This window comes from Tursiops truncatus, chromosome 10 (genome assembly GCF_011762595.2).
Source record: "Tursiops truncatus isolate mTurTru1 chromosome 10, mTurTru1.mat.Y, whole genome shotgun sequence".
Lineage (NCBI taxonomy): Eukaryota > Metazoa > Chordata > Mammalia > Artiodactyla > Delphinidae > Tursiops > Tursiops truncatus.
Genome location: NC_047043.1, coordinates 67,030,727 through 67,045,480, shown reverse-complemented (window position 1 = coordinate 67,045,480; position 14,754 = coordinate 67,030,727). Strand labels below are relative to the sequence as shown.

General features: G+C 56.5%; 2 protein-coding genes across 2 annotated transcripts in view; one reads left to right on the top strand and one right to left on the bottom strand.

Annotated features, from left to right (window-relative positions):
* Positions 1 to 10,813, top strand: part of ITIH4 (inter-alpha-trypsin inhibitor heavy chain 4) — a 47,830-nt gene extending 37,017 nt beyond the window's left edge. The window contains exons 29-31 of the mRNA XM_073811209.1: positions 1,584 to 1,691; positions 7,830 to 7,966; positions 10,021 to 10,813. The gene's annotated coding sequence lies outside the window, so the exon portion shown is untranslated. The remainder of the gene's footprint in view (positions 1 to 1,583; positions 1,692 to 7,829; positions 7,967 to 10,020) is intronic.
* On the bottom strand, positions 463 to 13,934 carry ITIH1 (inter-alpha-trypsin inhibitor heavy chain 1). The gene is given in 22 exon segments (XM_033865138.2): positions 463 to 891; positions 1,047 to 1,158; positions 1,750 to 1,922; positions 2,842 to 3,043; positions 4,080 to 4,193; positions 4,304 to 4,384; positions 4,846 to 4,866; positions 5,289 to 5,303; positions 5,400 to 5,554; positions 6,142 to 6,281; positions 7,323 to 7,508; positions 7,767 to 7,948; positions 8,867 to 8,992; positions 9,081 to 9,249; positions 9,955 to 10,071; positions 10,156 to 10,281; positions 11,476 to 11,589; positions 12,151 to 12,313; positions 12,622 to 12,726; positions 13,152 to 13,318; positions 13,563 to 13,583; positions 13,821 to 13,934. Coding segments are annotated over 22 exon segments (2,733 nt in total). The 3' UTR covers positions 463 to 761.
* Between the last annotated feature and the right edge of the window lie 820 nt (positions 13,935 to 14,754).

The window sequence follows — 14,754 nt, the reverse complement described above, 5'->3', positions numbered from 1 at the left end:
TTCTTCAGGACCCCAAGTCCATATATATTTCATGTATTTCTTTCACATGTTCGTGTTAAGTGATACTTTGGGATATCCAGAACCAAATCCCAGCAGGCTTTGGCCATCAGCCACCCAGCCTGATGGGAATATTTACATGGGGTGGTTAAGCACATAGATGCTGACTCCAGATAGCATGGGTTCAAATCCCAGCTCCGCCACTTAAAAGATGAGTGATTTTGGACAAATTACCTAACCTCAGCTGAAAGTAGTCATGATAAAAGTATCCCCCAGGGCTGTTGAGAGTATACAGTTAATTAATTCAACAAAGGCACTTAGAACAGTTCCTGGCTACAGGAAGCACTGGGGCAGCTGCAGCTGTTACGGGTTGTTCCTATACGTGCTGCCAGAGTGTCCTTTGGTCTCTGGACCTGTAGGGGAGGCTGTGTGCATGGGACACCCAGGACACTCAGAGGGCACGGGGCCAGGCAGCTGCAGAGAACAGGGTGGGGTGGGGGCAGAGTTGGTGCCGGCTCCCGCCCAGCCTCCTGGTCTGCTGTGACTCCTGAGCCCTTCTGAGAAGCAACATCTTGGGTTGCCTCCCTGCCACACCCCCCTCCCGCAAAGCAGCCAGCCTGGGCTGGACATAGCCTCTCTTTAATGGAAGTCATGAGTGCTTCGACATAGGAGACCAGCTTGGACAGGGAGGTGTGGCCTGGGCAGCGGGTCAGGCTCCTCCTCTGCCATGGTCCCAAGGGAGGATTGGTGTGCTGGCTGGGGGCTCAGAAGATGTCGGGGACGATATAGTCAGTGTGAACACCGTCGATCAGCCCATCCCCGTTGTTGTGGATGAACCAGCAGGTCACCTCAGCCCCATGCCGGGGGTCTTTGCTGTAGTCTTTTTGCAAGCCCCTGAGGAGACACAAGCCAGCTGGGGTCACCTTTTGGAGCTGGCAGGGCTGCACCGCCCCAGGAAGCCCACCTCAACCCTGTGACACCTGGAGGAAGGCCTGGCGCAACGATGGGGAAGGCCAAGGGCAGAGATGCTGGGAGAGCAGCCCACCCACCTGGTGACCGTCAGCCGGCGTTTCTTCACCACCATTGTGGCGTCTGTCTTTGTGGGGTCAGAGCCTGGGTGGAGGTCGAACACTTTATAATCAAAGGGGTGGAAGAATTGTCCTGGAAAGGCATATGGGAGACAGCAGTTACCATCGGGGGCCTTGCTGCCTTGTACTCAGTAGGTGCTCACTGGAGGCTTAGAGAGTTGCCTAAACAATTGTTTTTCAAGGGCTTGACTGTTTCTATAAATGTTGGCATCAAAAGCCACCTTTAGTTCACTTGCTATAAAGAAGCAGATATATTGCCTGGTGGTTGTACCTCCTGTCTTTTTGGACCAATTCCAAAGGAATCTGGCTGGGGAGAGAGGGTTGAGGGGTAGAAAACAGGGTCTGCAGGAAGGCCACAAGGAGAAGCAGTGTGGTCGATGACCCATCCCACTCAGGAGGTCTCTGGGTGTCCACTGGACCTTTCCATTTGCTAATCGGACCTCTCCTTACTCGCTCCCAGGCTCACTTAACCTTTAAATTCATTGCGTTTGATTGCAGCCTTTTTGTGGGACAAGCCTTCACCGGGACCCTCTTTGGAACTCTGAGCCTTGTAGGCCACGTTGGAGGTGGGCCTATCCTGGTGACCCGCTGCAAAGCTCACCCAGGGTAAGTCCTCTGGTTTCAACACCCCACCCCACAGCTCTGCCCGCCTAGCCAGCCGTACCCAGCAGCCCGTGTGTCCGTGCCGACATCCAGTGACTATCCAGCACGTAGAAGCCCAGGAAGTCCTGGCAGATGGCACTCCCCTTCCATACCCGGTGCAGGACGACCTCGAAGGTGCCCCCATCCTCCACGGACACCACTAGGTTCCTCTTCCTGTTGATGGTCACCACCACCCTGTGGGGCCAGGTGCCATGAGGGCAGGTGAGGCTGCACTGCACCCCCTCCATTCAGCTGCTCTTGTCCTTGAGACCCAGCTCTTATGAACCCCTCTCCCCGCAGGGGGTTGACGGTTACGTGCTCCATGCTCCTTCCCACTTGTTGCTATTGTGTATGGGGCCCTTACAATGTGTTAGGCTCTGTGCTAAGCCCTCCACGCAAACTGCGTCATTCAGTTCCCACTCTGATCCTGTGAGGACTGAGGCTCAGAGAGGTTAAAAAACTTGCTCAAGGTCACACAGCTGGCGAGTGGCAGAGCCAGGACTTGGACTCCAGCCTGTCTGTTATGAGTCTGTGTTCTTTGACTCCCACTTATCATCTGTGTCCTCCATACCGGACTCTGCCCACCTCTTCCTATAGCTCTGCTGCCCAGCATTGGGCTCTGGTGCTCAGCAGTTTATTGAACGAATGAATGAGTGAAGGAAGGAACAAACACTAAACAAGGCATACTAAGACAGGGGCTGAAAGAGAAACGTAGAGAACGCTGGAGTTCAGCAGAGGAAGGGACTAGGATGGCTTCAGGGAAGAGGTGGCCAATGCGCTGGGCCTGGGAGGAAGAGTTGGCTTGGTTTGGTGGAGACAGGGGTGGACTGCAGGGTGAGGGTGCCACGGGAGCACAGGCATCCAGGCAGCTGAGCCCGGAGCACGTGTCCAGCAATCCAGGGAAATTGGGAGTCAGGGGTGGGGAATGGTCCACGGGGCCTGACATGTCTGCACAGCCTACGCGGAGGCCACATGGACGTCACACACTGACACAGCTCGGGGAATGAGGGCCCAGCAGGCTCGGACAGCAGAGCTGGCTCTGGGGCTTCGTGCCTTGGTCTTCACCACACCCACCCCCGCCTCCCCTCCCAGGCCCCGGCCCCAGCCCGGTTACTCATTCTGCCGCAGTGAGGCCTGGTCCCTCCAGGAGAATATGGATCCGCCAGAGCCAGGGTTCAGCGTAATGTTCTGAGGAGTCACTTCCAGCTGGAAGCCTGTTGCGGGGTTTGCGATCCCCAGCCGCCCGAAGTACGTGCCCTCGTGCTTCCCAGGGCCACTGGCCTCGTTGCCGATGAGCTGGCCATTCACTGAGAAGCCTGCAGTGGGGTGAGGGGCCATCCGGGTCAGGGCGGCCCAGCTCTCCCTAGAACCCCACCAGCCGGTCCTTGCTCCTGCCGCCCCCAATGCCCACCCTCTTTGGGCTCTGAGGGCCTCACCACCCAAGGGGAGGGGCCTTCAGGACAGGTGCAGGCCGCTCGCAGCACCGCCTCCCTTCCCTCCCGCCACACTAACTCTCTGAGACTTAGCCCTCGGTTCTGGGCCCTGAAGGAGGTGTCACCTCCCCGAGGACAGGCCTTGGGCCTGCTCCTTCTCTGTGGACCCAGGCCCTGACACAGGGCAGGTCACAGTAGGTGCTGCAGGTGGGCCTCTCCACAGAAGCCTCCTCTGAACTGAGCAGCCAAAAGCCCCCTCCCCGTCTTCACTATCCCAACACAGCACGTCTCATGCTCAGAAATTGTCAGCTAAGAATTTGTTCACCTGTTTATCTCCCTTCCCTAAACTCCACGAGAGCAAGGACTTTGTTTCGGTTCCCACTGTGTCCCCAGACCTTAGGATGTGCTCAACAAATATTAGCAGATGGCCTGACTGGACTGGGAGGGTGGGAGAAGTGGCCGATAGATGGAGAGGGCATTGTTCCCATCACCTGAGCCCTGCTGGGGAGGTGGGCTCCAAGACCCCTGCAGCCATGCGGGGGATGGGGGAGGGGGGTGTGGCAGGGCCACTGCATCATTTATAGGATTCAGTACAAAATGAAAACGAGGGGCCTCTCATTCAAAACTTGTTAAGAATTTCAAGATGCAACAGCAGAACATTCAATCAAGCATGGAGTCCTTCCAAGGGCAGGGTCCTGTGCACCTGCACAGGTCACATGCCCATGAAGCAGGCCCTGTATAGGGCCCAGGCAGGCGGATGGGGCATGAAGGAGGCCGGCTGAGCCCAGCCAGGTGGGGGGTACACAGGGTGAGGGGAGTGGAGGCCACAGCCACTGTCCTTCCTGTTCATGGCTGAACGTTGAGGACAGAGGAGCCCAGTCCCCACCCTCTCTGGCAGAGGGCGTAATGTCACCCGTACCTGTGTCAGGGTCCTGCACCAGGCTCAGGACCACACCAGGCTCCTCGTTGATATTGAAGCACAGAGTGTCCTCTTTCTGGGGCACGTGGATGAGGAAGTGGGGGTCAGTGTCCACTGGGGGCACAGCATGGAGTCTATTAGATTGAGTATTAGGCACATGGGGCCGGCTGGGGAGAAGGGTTCAGTCAGGCAGGTGTGTCCCTCAGACCCTCCCAAGGACTCACCGCCAGTCACTTGGTTTGGCAACTGCTGGACCCCGGAGCTAGGGCGCGTCGGAGAAGGCTGCGAGGCCAGCAGCACGAAGGCTGACGGGCAAAAGTAAACAGCGCTTAGAAGGGAAGCAGCTGCGCCTTCCCTGGAGCTGCTGCCTCCTTTTCTGAGGCCCCTCCCACCCAGGCGGGCTGGCCTGAGGCCACAGGGGCCGGAGTGGACACAGAGCCTTTGACCCCCCTCGGGATGTGGGAATGGAAATTTGGCCCAGCACAGTGGCGTGGCCCCCTCTCGGTCTCCTTTCCTGGGAACTGGGAGGTGCTGGTGGCATAGGGGTGGGGAGGCCAGGCCAGGTCAGGGGGAGCGTTCTGACGGTTCCCAGTGAGAGGCAGCGAGGAACGCTGGAGCAGAGGAAGAAAACCTTAGGCTATCATTTCCTCATCAGGCAGATAGGTGATGACCCAGGCTTTGCTCAGGACTGAACGCACAGCCTGAGAGGTGGCCATGTGTGGAGTAGAGGGTAGAGACCTGCGTCATCAGGATGGCTGCCACTTACTCTTTCTGGGCCCCACCATCTCTGTAGAGGACAACAGTAGAGGACAGCGTCACTCTCCCCACTCCACACGACAGGCACGCGCCTCATTCCCCAAGTGCAGCTGGGCCCGGAGGTCAATCAGGCCTGGGCCCGCCCTCCTCCCGGGGGTCCCAGCCCTCTTCCTGGGGGTCCCAGCCCTCCTGGTAGATGGATGCTCACACGTAGGGCCCCTAAGGAGTCCGGGGAGTGGAGGGGTTCAGGCTGAGCGAGAGCTCCCCGAGCACACAGGAGGCAGCAACTAGTTTGCAGCAAAGTAGGGAAGGGCATCTTGGGGAAGGAAAAGACCAAGAAAGGGTGGAGCAGAGCAGGGGGAGCGGGTGCTGTGTCCCTGGCGGCTGGAGCATGTGCCACTTGCCCAGCCACCCGGAGCCCCTTGCGGAAATCAACGTGATTTAAAAACTCACCCAAGGGCAGAGAATCTGGAAAGGAGAGAAAGGAAAGAGAATTAGCGCCCAGGAGATTTTTGGCTCTCAGAAGCCTCCCCATGCCCACAGCCTCCCTCTGCCAGCCCATACCCTCCAGGGCCTTGTCAATGAGGGGCTCCAGGCCGTCTTGGTCCGCCATGCCCCTGACGGTCATGGAGGTCAGCGGGGTCACAAACTGATAGGCCAGCGACATCTTCAGGGCCTCGGCTGACACGTTGGCCTTCTCTGCCCCCTCCAACTTCATCCTGCCAGACAGACACCGGCTCTAAGCCCACAGCTTGGATGACAATGGACTTGCACTCCCTCGTCCTTTCCTTCCTTTGTTCACTCTTTCAGCAAATGTTTACAAGGCCCCTGCAGTGCCCCTGCCCAGGGGCTGTCTTCAAGGACCTCATGATTTAAAGGCCTCCCTCAGAGAAAACCTGGAGGTCTGGCAGGGCTGGGGGACGTGCCTCAGAAACACACGGAGAATTCAATAGCTGTGAGATCCTGGCAAGTGGTCTAACCTCTCTGAACCTCGGTTTGCTCGGCACGTTGTGAGGATTAAATGAGTGTGTCTGGACACAGCAGCCTCGCAGTAAAGGGAAGCCTCCCCCGCAGCAGCTCAGTGGGGGCAAAAGGGGCTGCCCTGTGCCCCCAGCGGGCCCTGACCACACTACTGACTGCCTGGTTGATATTAACTCAGCGAGCAAAGTCAGAGGCCAGTAAATCTGACCTGCTTGCAACCTCCAAGGCCTAGAACCGCCCCTCTGTAGTCCAAAGGCCCAGGGCAGGGGGCGTGCTCTGGGGTGGTCATGCCCCTCCACCCCCCAGGCAGCCGCAGGGCTGGTACTACTTGGCCAGCAGCTCCTGGATGGTGAGGTAGGCCCACAGGCGTTCGACGTGGTTCTCCAGCATGTGGCCCCGCTCTCGGAGCAGTTTCTTCATCTCTTCCTCGTCCACCAGGCAGGTCGTCTTGAATTCTTGGCCCTCCTGAGGGAGGCGAGGGAGAGAGAGGTTGTGCGCCATGAGGGGTTCTGGGGGAGCCTGATGTTGTCTGGTCTCTGCAGCTCCGTTCTGAGCATGCTACCCCCTGCCTTTCCTGAGCCTGCTCTCCTCGTCCTCTTCCATCCGTTCCTTCCACAAAAGTTGCTAAGCACCCTCTGTTAGCCAAGTTGGGCCAGGCCCTGGGGATCCCAGGGATGGAGGATCAGGCCCTGCCCTCATGGAGCTACTCTCTCTGGGGGATGCCAGCAGGCACCCAGCCGATCCACCATGTAGCTGTTTCCACCACGCCCCGCTCCTCCGGATGCCCACCGCGGCCCCGTGCACCATTCAGCTTGCCACAGCTCACAAATGCGCCTTCTCTCCTCAGCTACAGTAACGGGGGCACCTCTTCCCAAGGGCATCCCATGTACCAGGCACTGTATAAGCCTATCATGTGGATTATTTCGTTTACTCCACACAACTCTCTAGTACATTGTTACCCCCACGGTACAGAAAGGCCTAGAGAACTGGACCCACTTGATCAACGTCACCCAGCTGCAGCCAGGGTCTAGCTCAGCTTTCCTCACTCTAAGCCCGAGTCCTGAACCCTCAACTACACTGCACGGCTAGAGTCCAGGTCTCTGTGACACCCCCCCCCCCACACACGCACCGCAGTGTGCACATACACACAGGCACTGCACCGTGGTGCAAAGCTGCATGTGCAGTCGGTGCTCAGGAAATAGTGGTCACTTGAGAAGAAGGAGGCTGGCCTCTCACACTCTCACGCTTTGGGAGGAATGATGTGAGGAATAACAGGTGGACCAGTTGGATACAAGGGACTACAGCTAATCAAGGCCATGTTGGCCCCACTCTAGCCTGCCCTCTGGATGCCTTCATTGGAAGAATGCTCAGCCCTGGGGTGTGTGTGGCCCGCTGGGGTGAGGCACCGCTCTGGGGAAAGAGAGGCTGCTGGGGGCATAGGGGTGGGGAGCAGTGTAGGCTTGGAGTCTCTGGGTGCCTCTCCACCCTCCGCAGCCCTCTGTTTACCCCATAGGCTTGCACATCCGCCTTGAAGCTGCTCCGTTTGTGGTCAGCGATGCGCCCGGCCACTATGATCTCCGAGCCTTCGTAGTACTGTTTATGGTGGTGCTGGGTCAGGGCCGAGACGGCATCCCTGGGGTACAGCAACTCCACATCCCTCAGCAGAGGGTTGGCTACCTGCTCGTAGAAGCCCTGTGGGGATGGGGGGTGCAGCCTCAGAGCTGGTGGGTCGTCCTAGGCATCCAACAGGAAACCCACTCACAAAGTGGGGTGTCGGGATCCCTACTTTATAGAAGGAATTGAAGGCTCAGGGCTTAAGTAACTGGTTTGAGGTCACACAGCTAATTCGAACCCCACACCAGAGCTTTATCTGCTCTGGGCTGATGAGTACGTGGCTGCCAAGGCCATGCTCCCCATGGCGTGACTTTGGGAGCAGGGGGAGGAGGAGACCTGCAGCTGCTGGGTGGCATCGTGGTCCTCGTAGATTCTCTGGACACGTCCGTTGTTCTCCAGGGACATGACCTCCAGGAATTTCAAGTCCACATCATGGCCGAAGCCCAAGTTGTAGAGTGGGAACTTGCCCCTGATGGCATCTCGGACGTTCTTGAGGATTTGGGTATGATCCGTCACCCCTGCAGCCACACAGCCAGGTAGGGACGGGATGCTGGCTCACAGGTGTGTGGGGCACGAGGGGACTTTGGGGCACCCTCCCTGGGGGCCAAGACTCCCATCTCAGACCATCTCCAGTCCCCACTGGCATCTTGAGGCAACGCCTCTTGCTGGCTCACCTGGGTGACTGCAACAGCTACTCACAGAGCTCCTCGAAGACGTTGCCCATCTACATGGATCCGCCATGAGCAGATCTGATTCTGCTGTAAACTCACGGCTCCTCGCGTGGCCTGTGAGGTCCTGCTGACCCTTCCACCCTGTTTCACCTACTCTGCATATGCCTACGCTTCCCAGGCAGGCCCTGCCGGTGCACAAACCTTGTTTTGCTCAAGCTGCCCCTTCTGCCAGGGATCCCTTCCTGCTTCTCCTCCCCTCCTTCCAGATTGAGCTCGGGGGTCACCTCTTCCAAGACGCCTTCTGAGACCCTGCCTGGGCCAGGTGCCCCTTGTCTGTGCTCCTTCGGCCTTCTGGCACCCTTCAGGGCCCTTGACAGAGCATCTGCTCCTGGGGCTGCCTCCCCCAGTGGACCCTGGGCTCCTTAAGGGCAAAGATGTGTCTTGTTCTCTTAGTGTCTCTCCTTGGTCCCTAGTCCTGTGCTTGGCACTCAGTGCTGAATCCATAGTTCATTAAACTCAGCCTAGGGTCCTGCCCATCCTCCTGGGCCCTGTGCAACCCCGTGTCATGCAGAAACTTACCCAGCTTCCCAATTCAGGACAGAACACCTTGGAGCTCCTTCAGACTCTGTGATCTGAACTCTGCTTTTAAACCAGTGCTTGGCTTTGCCCTTAGCCTTTCTGCCCCCTGACAGCATCCCCATTGGTTGTATTTCCAAGTTCAGCTTGAATGCCTTTGGTAATGAAGGTAACCCTCGGGGCGTTTACCCTCTGTGGGCTCGCCATCTGTCAGCATGATGAGAATAGAGGCATGGTTGCTGAGCTCTGGGAGGCTTCCCTGAGCTTTGTTCAAAATCTCAATTCCCTGGAGCAAACCTCCGTTCAGGTTTGTAGCTGCAAAAAAGAGAAAGCAGATCAGTGTATGCTCTGAATCTGAGGGGACAGAGGTGACATCGAGGTGGCCCCAGACCCCTGCCCTTACACCCGGCCAGAGAGAAGTGCTGCACAAAGTTCCGAGCTGCGTCCAGATTGGCGGCAGATGCCTGCACCAGCGAGCCCCTCCAGGACTGCACTGCAGACCCAAAGAGGACCAGGTCGAAGTAGTCCCCTGGCCGCAAGTCCCCCAGGATTTTAAGGAGCGCCTCCTTGGTCTGTAAGGACAGGACAGTCAGTGGAGGGGCAGGGCCCCAGGATAGTGCCTTCTGTCATCTCCAGATACCCAGTTCAGAGATCCACAGGGTAGAAGTACATGGTGGGCAAGCAGAAGGGGATGGACAGGACAGCCAGGTGGTGCCAGGAGAGGAGCATCCTACTGAGCTCTGGGATGTCTTGAGGGGGGTGGAGAAGACAAAGGGACCCAGTATGGGGAGGGGAAATGACCAGGAGTTCAAGGGGGTCAGGATTAAGACAGAGGACCCCAGGGGGCTGAGTTTCTAAAACTCTGATTGTCCAGCCATGCTTTCACTGCGCTATGGAGAGGACACCCAGAGCGCGGTGGGAGTGGGCTGTGCCCTGCTGCAAGCCATCTCCCGGGAGCACTGTAATCATCCCTGCACACCTAAGGTACAGGTCTCATCTTCCAAGCATCCCCCATTGGTAAACCCCACAACCGTATGGGCGCTGCATTTTATTCCCATTTTTGCCATTGAGGAGAAGTGAATGCACTTGCCCACGGTTGCACAGTGAGAAAGTGGCTGATTCCAGAGCCCCTGACCACTGGCATATCCTGTTAAATTACCCTGCCTCTGACCAGGAGCAGAAGTCCCAAACCCAGACTCTGGAGGCAAAACCAGGGTGGGATGGGTGATGGGGCTAAAGAAGCTCCTGCTGGCCAGCTGGTTAGAGCCACAGTTTACCTGCTTCACTTTCTGGCCTTCCATGGAGAAGCTGATGTCAATCACAAAAACCACATTCTTGTTCAGTTTTGTCAGGTTTTGGGGAGCAAAGAAGTGGGCAAAGTGGTTATCAGCGACCTGAGACACAAAGGGACAAGTGAGGCCTCTCTCTCAAGCACCCTGCCCACCCTCTGAGTCTTGGGCAAGAAGCTTCCAGCTCACCAGGAGGTCACAGGCCTTGTCCCGATTGACATCGTAGGTCACCTTGAAGTCCCCATTCAGCAAGGTCATAGAGCATGTGGGGCAGGATTGCTGCTGGCCCACCGTGGGACGGAAAAGCACATGACCCTGGAACCATTGAAGGTGTGAGGCATTACTGGTTTGCAACGACAACGTAAGGTGTGTGTGTATGTGTGAGTGCGTGTGTGGTGCACAGGCATAGGAATGAGTCTAGTGGGCCCCTCGCCCTGCTGCTGAGAATACACACCTCTGGGTGGTAGGAGAGAAGACCTGTTTCTTTGCTCACATGCTTCTGAATCATTGGGATTTTCTACAAGTATCGTCACTTTGGATACACAATAAAAACAAAATAATAGCAGCATGAGAGGCACCGGTCAACTCACACTATCTAGTGAAAAAAGCAACACTGTGCTGGAAAATGAAACCTGCCTGGATAGACAAAGAGAAGGAAGAGCTCCCAGAGTGGGAGCTGCGGTCTGTTTGGACTTGGTGCTGGTGTTCCGGGAAATTGGTGGTGGTTTCTACTCGATACATTTCTACACTTTTGTACTTTCCACATTTTCTTTAAAGATGCTTTTCTTTTTACTTTTTGTTTGTTATAAAAGCAAAATATGCTCATTAAAATTTTTTTTGAAAATTATTAGGAAGACAAAGACCATCCCCTTGGTCCCCTGCTGAAAGCAAGCATGTTTGCTAACACTCTGGGGTATCATATTTTGTTTCAAAGGAACCCCTTCAAAACTGTAGGAAACATTTCTTTTAAGTGAATTGTTATGGGCTCACTACCAAAGGTGGGTGGGGAATAAACAGTTTGCTCCTGGCTCCAGTTGAGGGCAAGTTAGGAAGCAGGGCACTAGTTGGGTATCACCCACTCATATGCCACACTCCTCAGGACCTGGGGTAGGGGCAAGCAGGGGGCTTCTGGGATTCCCACAGACGGGTGGGAAGTGACAAGTGGCAAGTGGCTGGGTAGGCCAAAGGCCTTTCCAAACTTCATCCTGTTTCCAAGAACACTGGGGCTTGGAATCCTGAGGTTTGCACTTGTGCCCTATATTTCCATGAATGCTTTCCTGTTGGGATGAGACAGGCAAAGAGGAAACTGAGGCTTAAGCAAGCCAGCAACTCACCCCAGACCAGGCAGCCGTTGTAGGCACCCTCCCCAGCCTCAGCACACAGGCTTTTGCCAAGCGGCTCTGAGAATCAGGAGTGCAAAGTTCCTCTCTCTCTCTCCCCTAGGGTGGCCTGCAGCCCTTGTCTGCAGCCACGCTGAGAAGTCTCTGAGGGCTCAGCCATGCCACGCACCTCTTTTCCTGAGAAGGACTTCTTGATGAGTTGGGCGGCCCATTCCTTGGGGAGGAAGGAGGCCTGGGCATCCAGCTTGCTGATCCCCCGAGGCTCAAAGATGTCCACGTCGATCTGTGGCATTGAAGCAGTTCCTGTACCAAGGCTCCCACTGGGGAGCCTTCATCAAGCCCCAGCCAAGAGCCAGCGTATATCCTGACCACCTACTGTGTGCAGCACCCGCCCAGTTCTCAGCACAGGGCCTGGCATGTTGTAGGCACTCCAAAAATAGTGGCCAAATGAAAGTGTGCATGCCTGAGCCCCTCAACTCGGCCACCACTAAGGTGCCAGTGACAATTACAGCCCCTCAGGCTGCCCAGGACTAACTGGTTTACAGACTCCCTGGGCATTCAATATCTCTCATGATCCTTGCGGCAGTTCTGGGACACACAAAACCCCCATTGGACAGATGAGCAAGCCAAGGCTCAGAAGAAGGAGGAGGTTGGAGGGTTCAGGGAGCTCCCTGCCCACGAACAGCCATCAGAGCCCACCCTGAGGAGTGAGTCCCCTCCCTGTGTGCTCAGGCCCAGGGCTGCACGTGGTGGGTGCCGAACCAGCGCTCAGAGCCGCAGAGAGGGAGAGGCAGGATCCCAGCTCCTGAGACCTTGCCCCTGCACGTGGTCACCAGCGATCTACCTCAAAATGCTGCACCAGCTGCTTGGGCTTGACCTTGATGACAATGTCATACTGCATAAGCTTTCGCCTCAGCACCTCCTCGTAGGTCAGCCGGAACGTGGCCTTGCTCCGGGGACCAATGGTGACCTGGATGGCAAACTGCTCCATCGTTCTCCCTGAGGCCCTGGATGTGCCACCAGTGGCAACAACAAACAGACAAATGGTAAGTGATGTGGAGGTCCTTGTCACCTAAAGCATGGCCCTCAGAGTCAGTTTCTCTTATTTTCGTGCTGCTCCCAGCTTTCCTTGACCCTCACTCTTAGCTGGCTGGCCAGGGTCAGAGCCCCACTTCTCCAGAGGCCTCGTCCAGTGCACCTGTGCCAGCAGTGGATCTGGGCAGTTTGCTCCCTTCCCATCAGCCTGGGCTGCCCTCCACCCAAGGCATGCATCCTGGCAGGGGAGGGCAGCACCAGGGCAGCACCCAGAGCTCACCTGACAAGGCCGGCGTTCTCTCCTGAGATGGCCGCTTTCCGGTACTGCTTCCATGCAGTCACTTTGTCCTTTATGTCCCCGAGGAATGCATTTTCACCTGCTGTGCTACAGGGAGGAAGATGCCCTCAGGGAGGTGCCCCTCTCCAACCACACAGGGCCTCCGTATTGGAGGTGCTCCCAGCCCAGGCACTAAGGAGGCCCTGTCCAGGTGAGCACTTCTGAGAGGGCATCTCCTGCTGGCCTCCCACTGCCCCCAGAGCTGCTCAAGGAGGTGGGCAGCCACGGCCACAGAGTCCAGCAAGAAACTGTGGGTGCCAGCCTGTGCTCCTTGGGCCCTAGGCTGAAAACACACTGTCAGAGGCTCTAGTTTGCTGTCTAAGATGGGAGCCCAGAGCAGACCTAAAGGGCTTTTCAGTCCTTCAGAGCTGGGGCTGGCCTGGGGCCCTTGGGGACGAGGGGATGGGCTGCACTGTTGGGCCACTCAGAGCCATGGTTTTGGGCTGGGCCTGGTGAACCAGGCGGGCACGCACATGGCAAAGTCGCTGATGAAGGCCCTCCTGGGGATTTCCACATCAAAGGCCACCTCCTTGGCTTCGTCGGCGTTGTTGACCACTTGGCTGGTGATGACACAGTGGGAAAAGCGAGAGGTGACTTTGCAGTTGACTTTCAAACTCTGGATGACCACGCCATCGACAGCCTAAAGTGGGACGTGCGGGAGGTAGCTGGGCTGGGGGCTCAGCCACGGGAGACCTCGGCACCCAGCTCTGACACAGGTGCTGTTCTCTATGCCTGAGGCCATGCCGTGGGGCATGAGGGGGGTGGGCGAGCCCTTATTTGGAGGAGACGGGAGTCCCTCTGCCCAGGGGCACACCTCGAAGCCCAGGGGAAACAGACTGTAATAAAGGCCCACCACAGACCCCTGTGCTGAGATCCTCACTCACTGTGTGCAAAGCCGGTCGCTTCTGTAAAACAAAACCGGCACAAGTGTGAGTGCGAGCACTCAGGGGACCAGGGCCTATCTGTTAACGGACGGGAGTAGGACACAGCCTGTGTCCTCGACGCCTTGGCCTCACTTCCCCCGTGCTGCTGGGAGGTCCTCTCCATTCAGAGGAGGTCGAGGTGGGTGGGGAGAGCCCTGGTCTCTGTAGCCCCTTCCAGGTTCAGCTGCCTGTTTCTGGCCCAGGGGTTTACTCACATACCTTGCCGCCTTCGGGACTGCGTGCGGGTGAACCCTGAGCGGGCATGGCCTGCAGGGTGAGCAGGGACGCCAGGCACACACAGAGCAGCCCCCGAAGCCCCATCGTGCCGCGCATGGTCTCAAGGCTCCTGCTGCCTGTCACTTCACTCAGACCACTAATCAATAAAATGCTGGATAAACATGGATTAAACATTAGACAAGGTGAAGGCAAATATTACAATTTGAGGGATGAAAAATAAACAGTGAAAGCTTTCTCCTTAGGGGGACTCCCAGCTGTGCAAACTCCTGACCAGACTCAGACTGTGCCCCTTGGTTAGAGCTACACTCAGCTGGCGTGAATTGTGAAGACCCAGACAGCTCATTTAATCCAGGCTCCGTGGACAGGGCCAGCATCAGCGATACTGGGGCAGGTATCAAGAAGCCACAGTTAAAAATGAATTTCTCAACTTCATTAGGTGTTCCTTTCAAAATTCTTTAAGCATCAACAAACTTTTCAGACAGTCCCGCTTTGGCCAGGGAGGCAGGTACGGTGGCTTACAAAGCGTCTGCCCATGTCCTTGTTTCTGACGGCACCACCTCTAGCAGCTCTGCCAGAGGTGGTCTGGACAGTTCTGGGGATACGTAATGGGTGACACACCCTTTAGGCCAGTCAGCTTTGTAAAGAAGAGCAGAAGTAAGCCTCATCGTTCCAGGATATAGTGGAGACAAAAGATGAAAGCCATGCTTTCACGATGAAGGACAGACTACAAGCCATGCGTCGCTCTCAGCCCTTTATGATCTAATTTTATCCTCAGGGTGTCCCTGGGACGTTGGTCCCACAGCAAATGAAAGAGCATGTATTCAAACCCAAATCTTTCAGACTCCAAAGCCCAGGCCTATCATGTAATGATAGAAATGTCCTCTGCGTTATTAGGAAGAAAGAAGCAGCAGTCAAA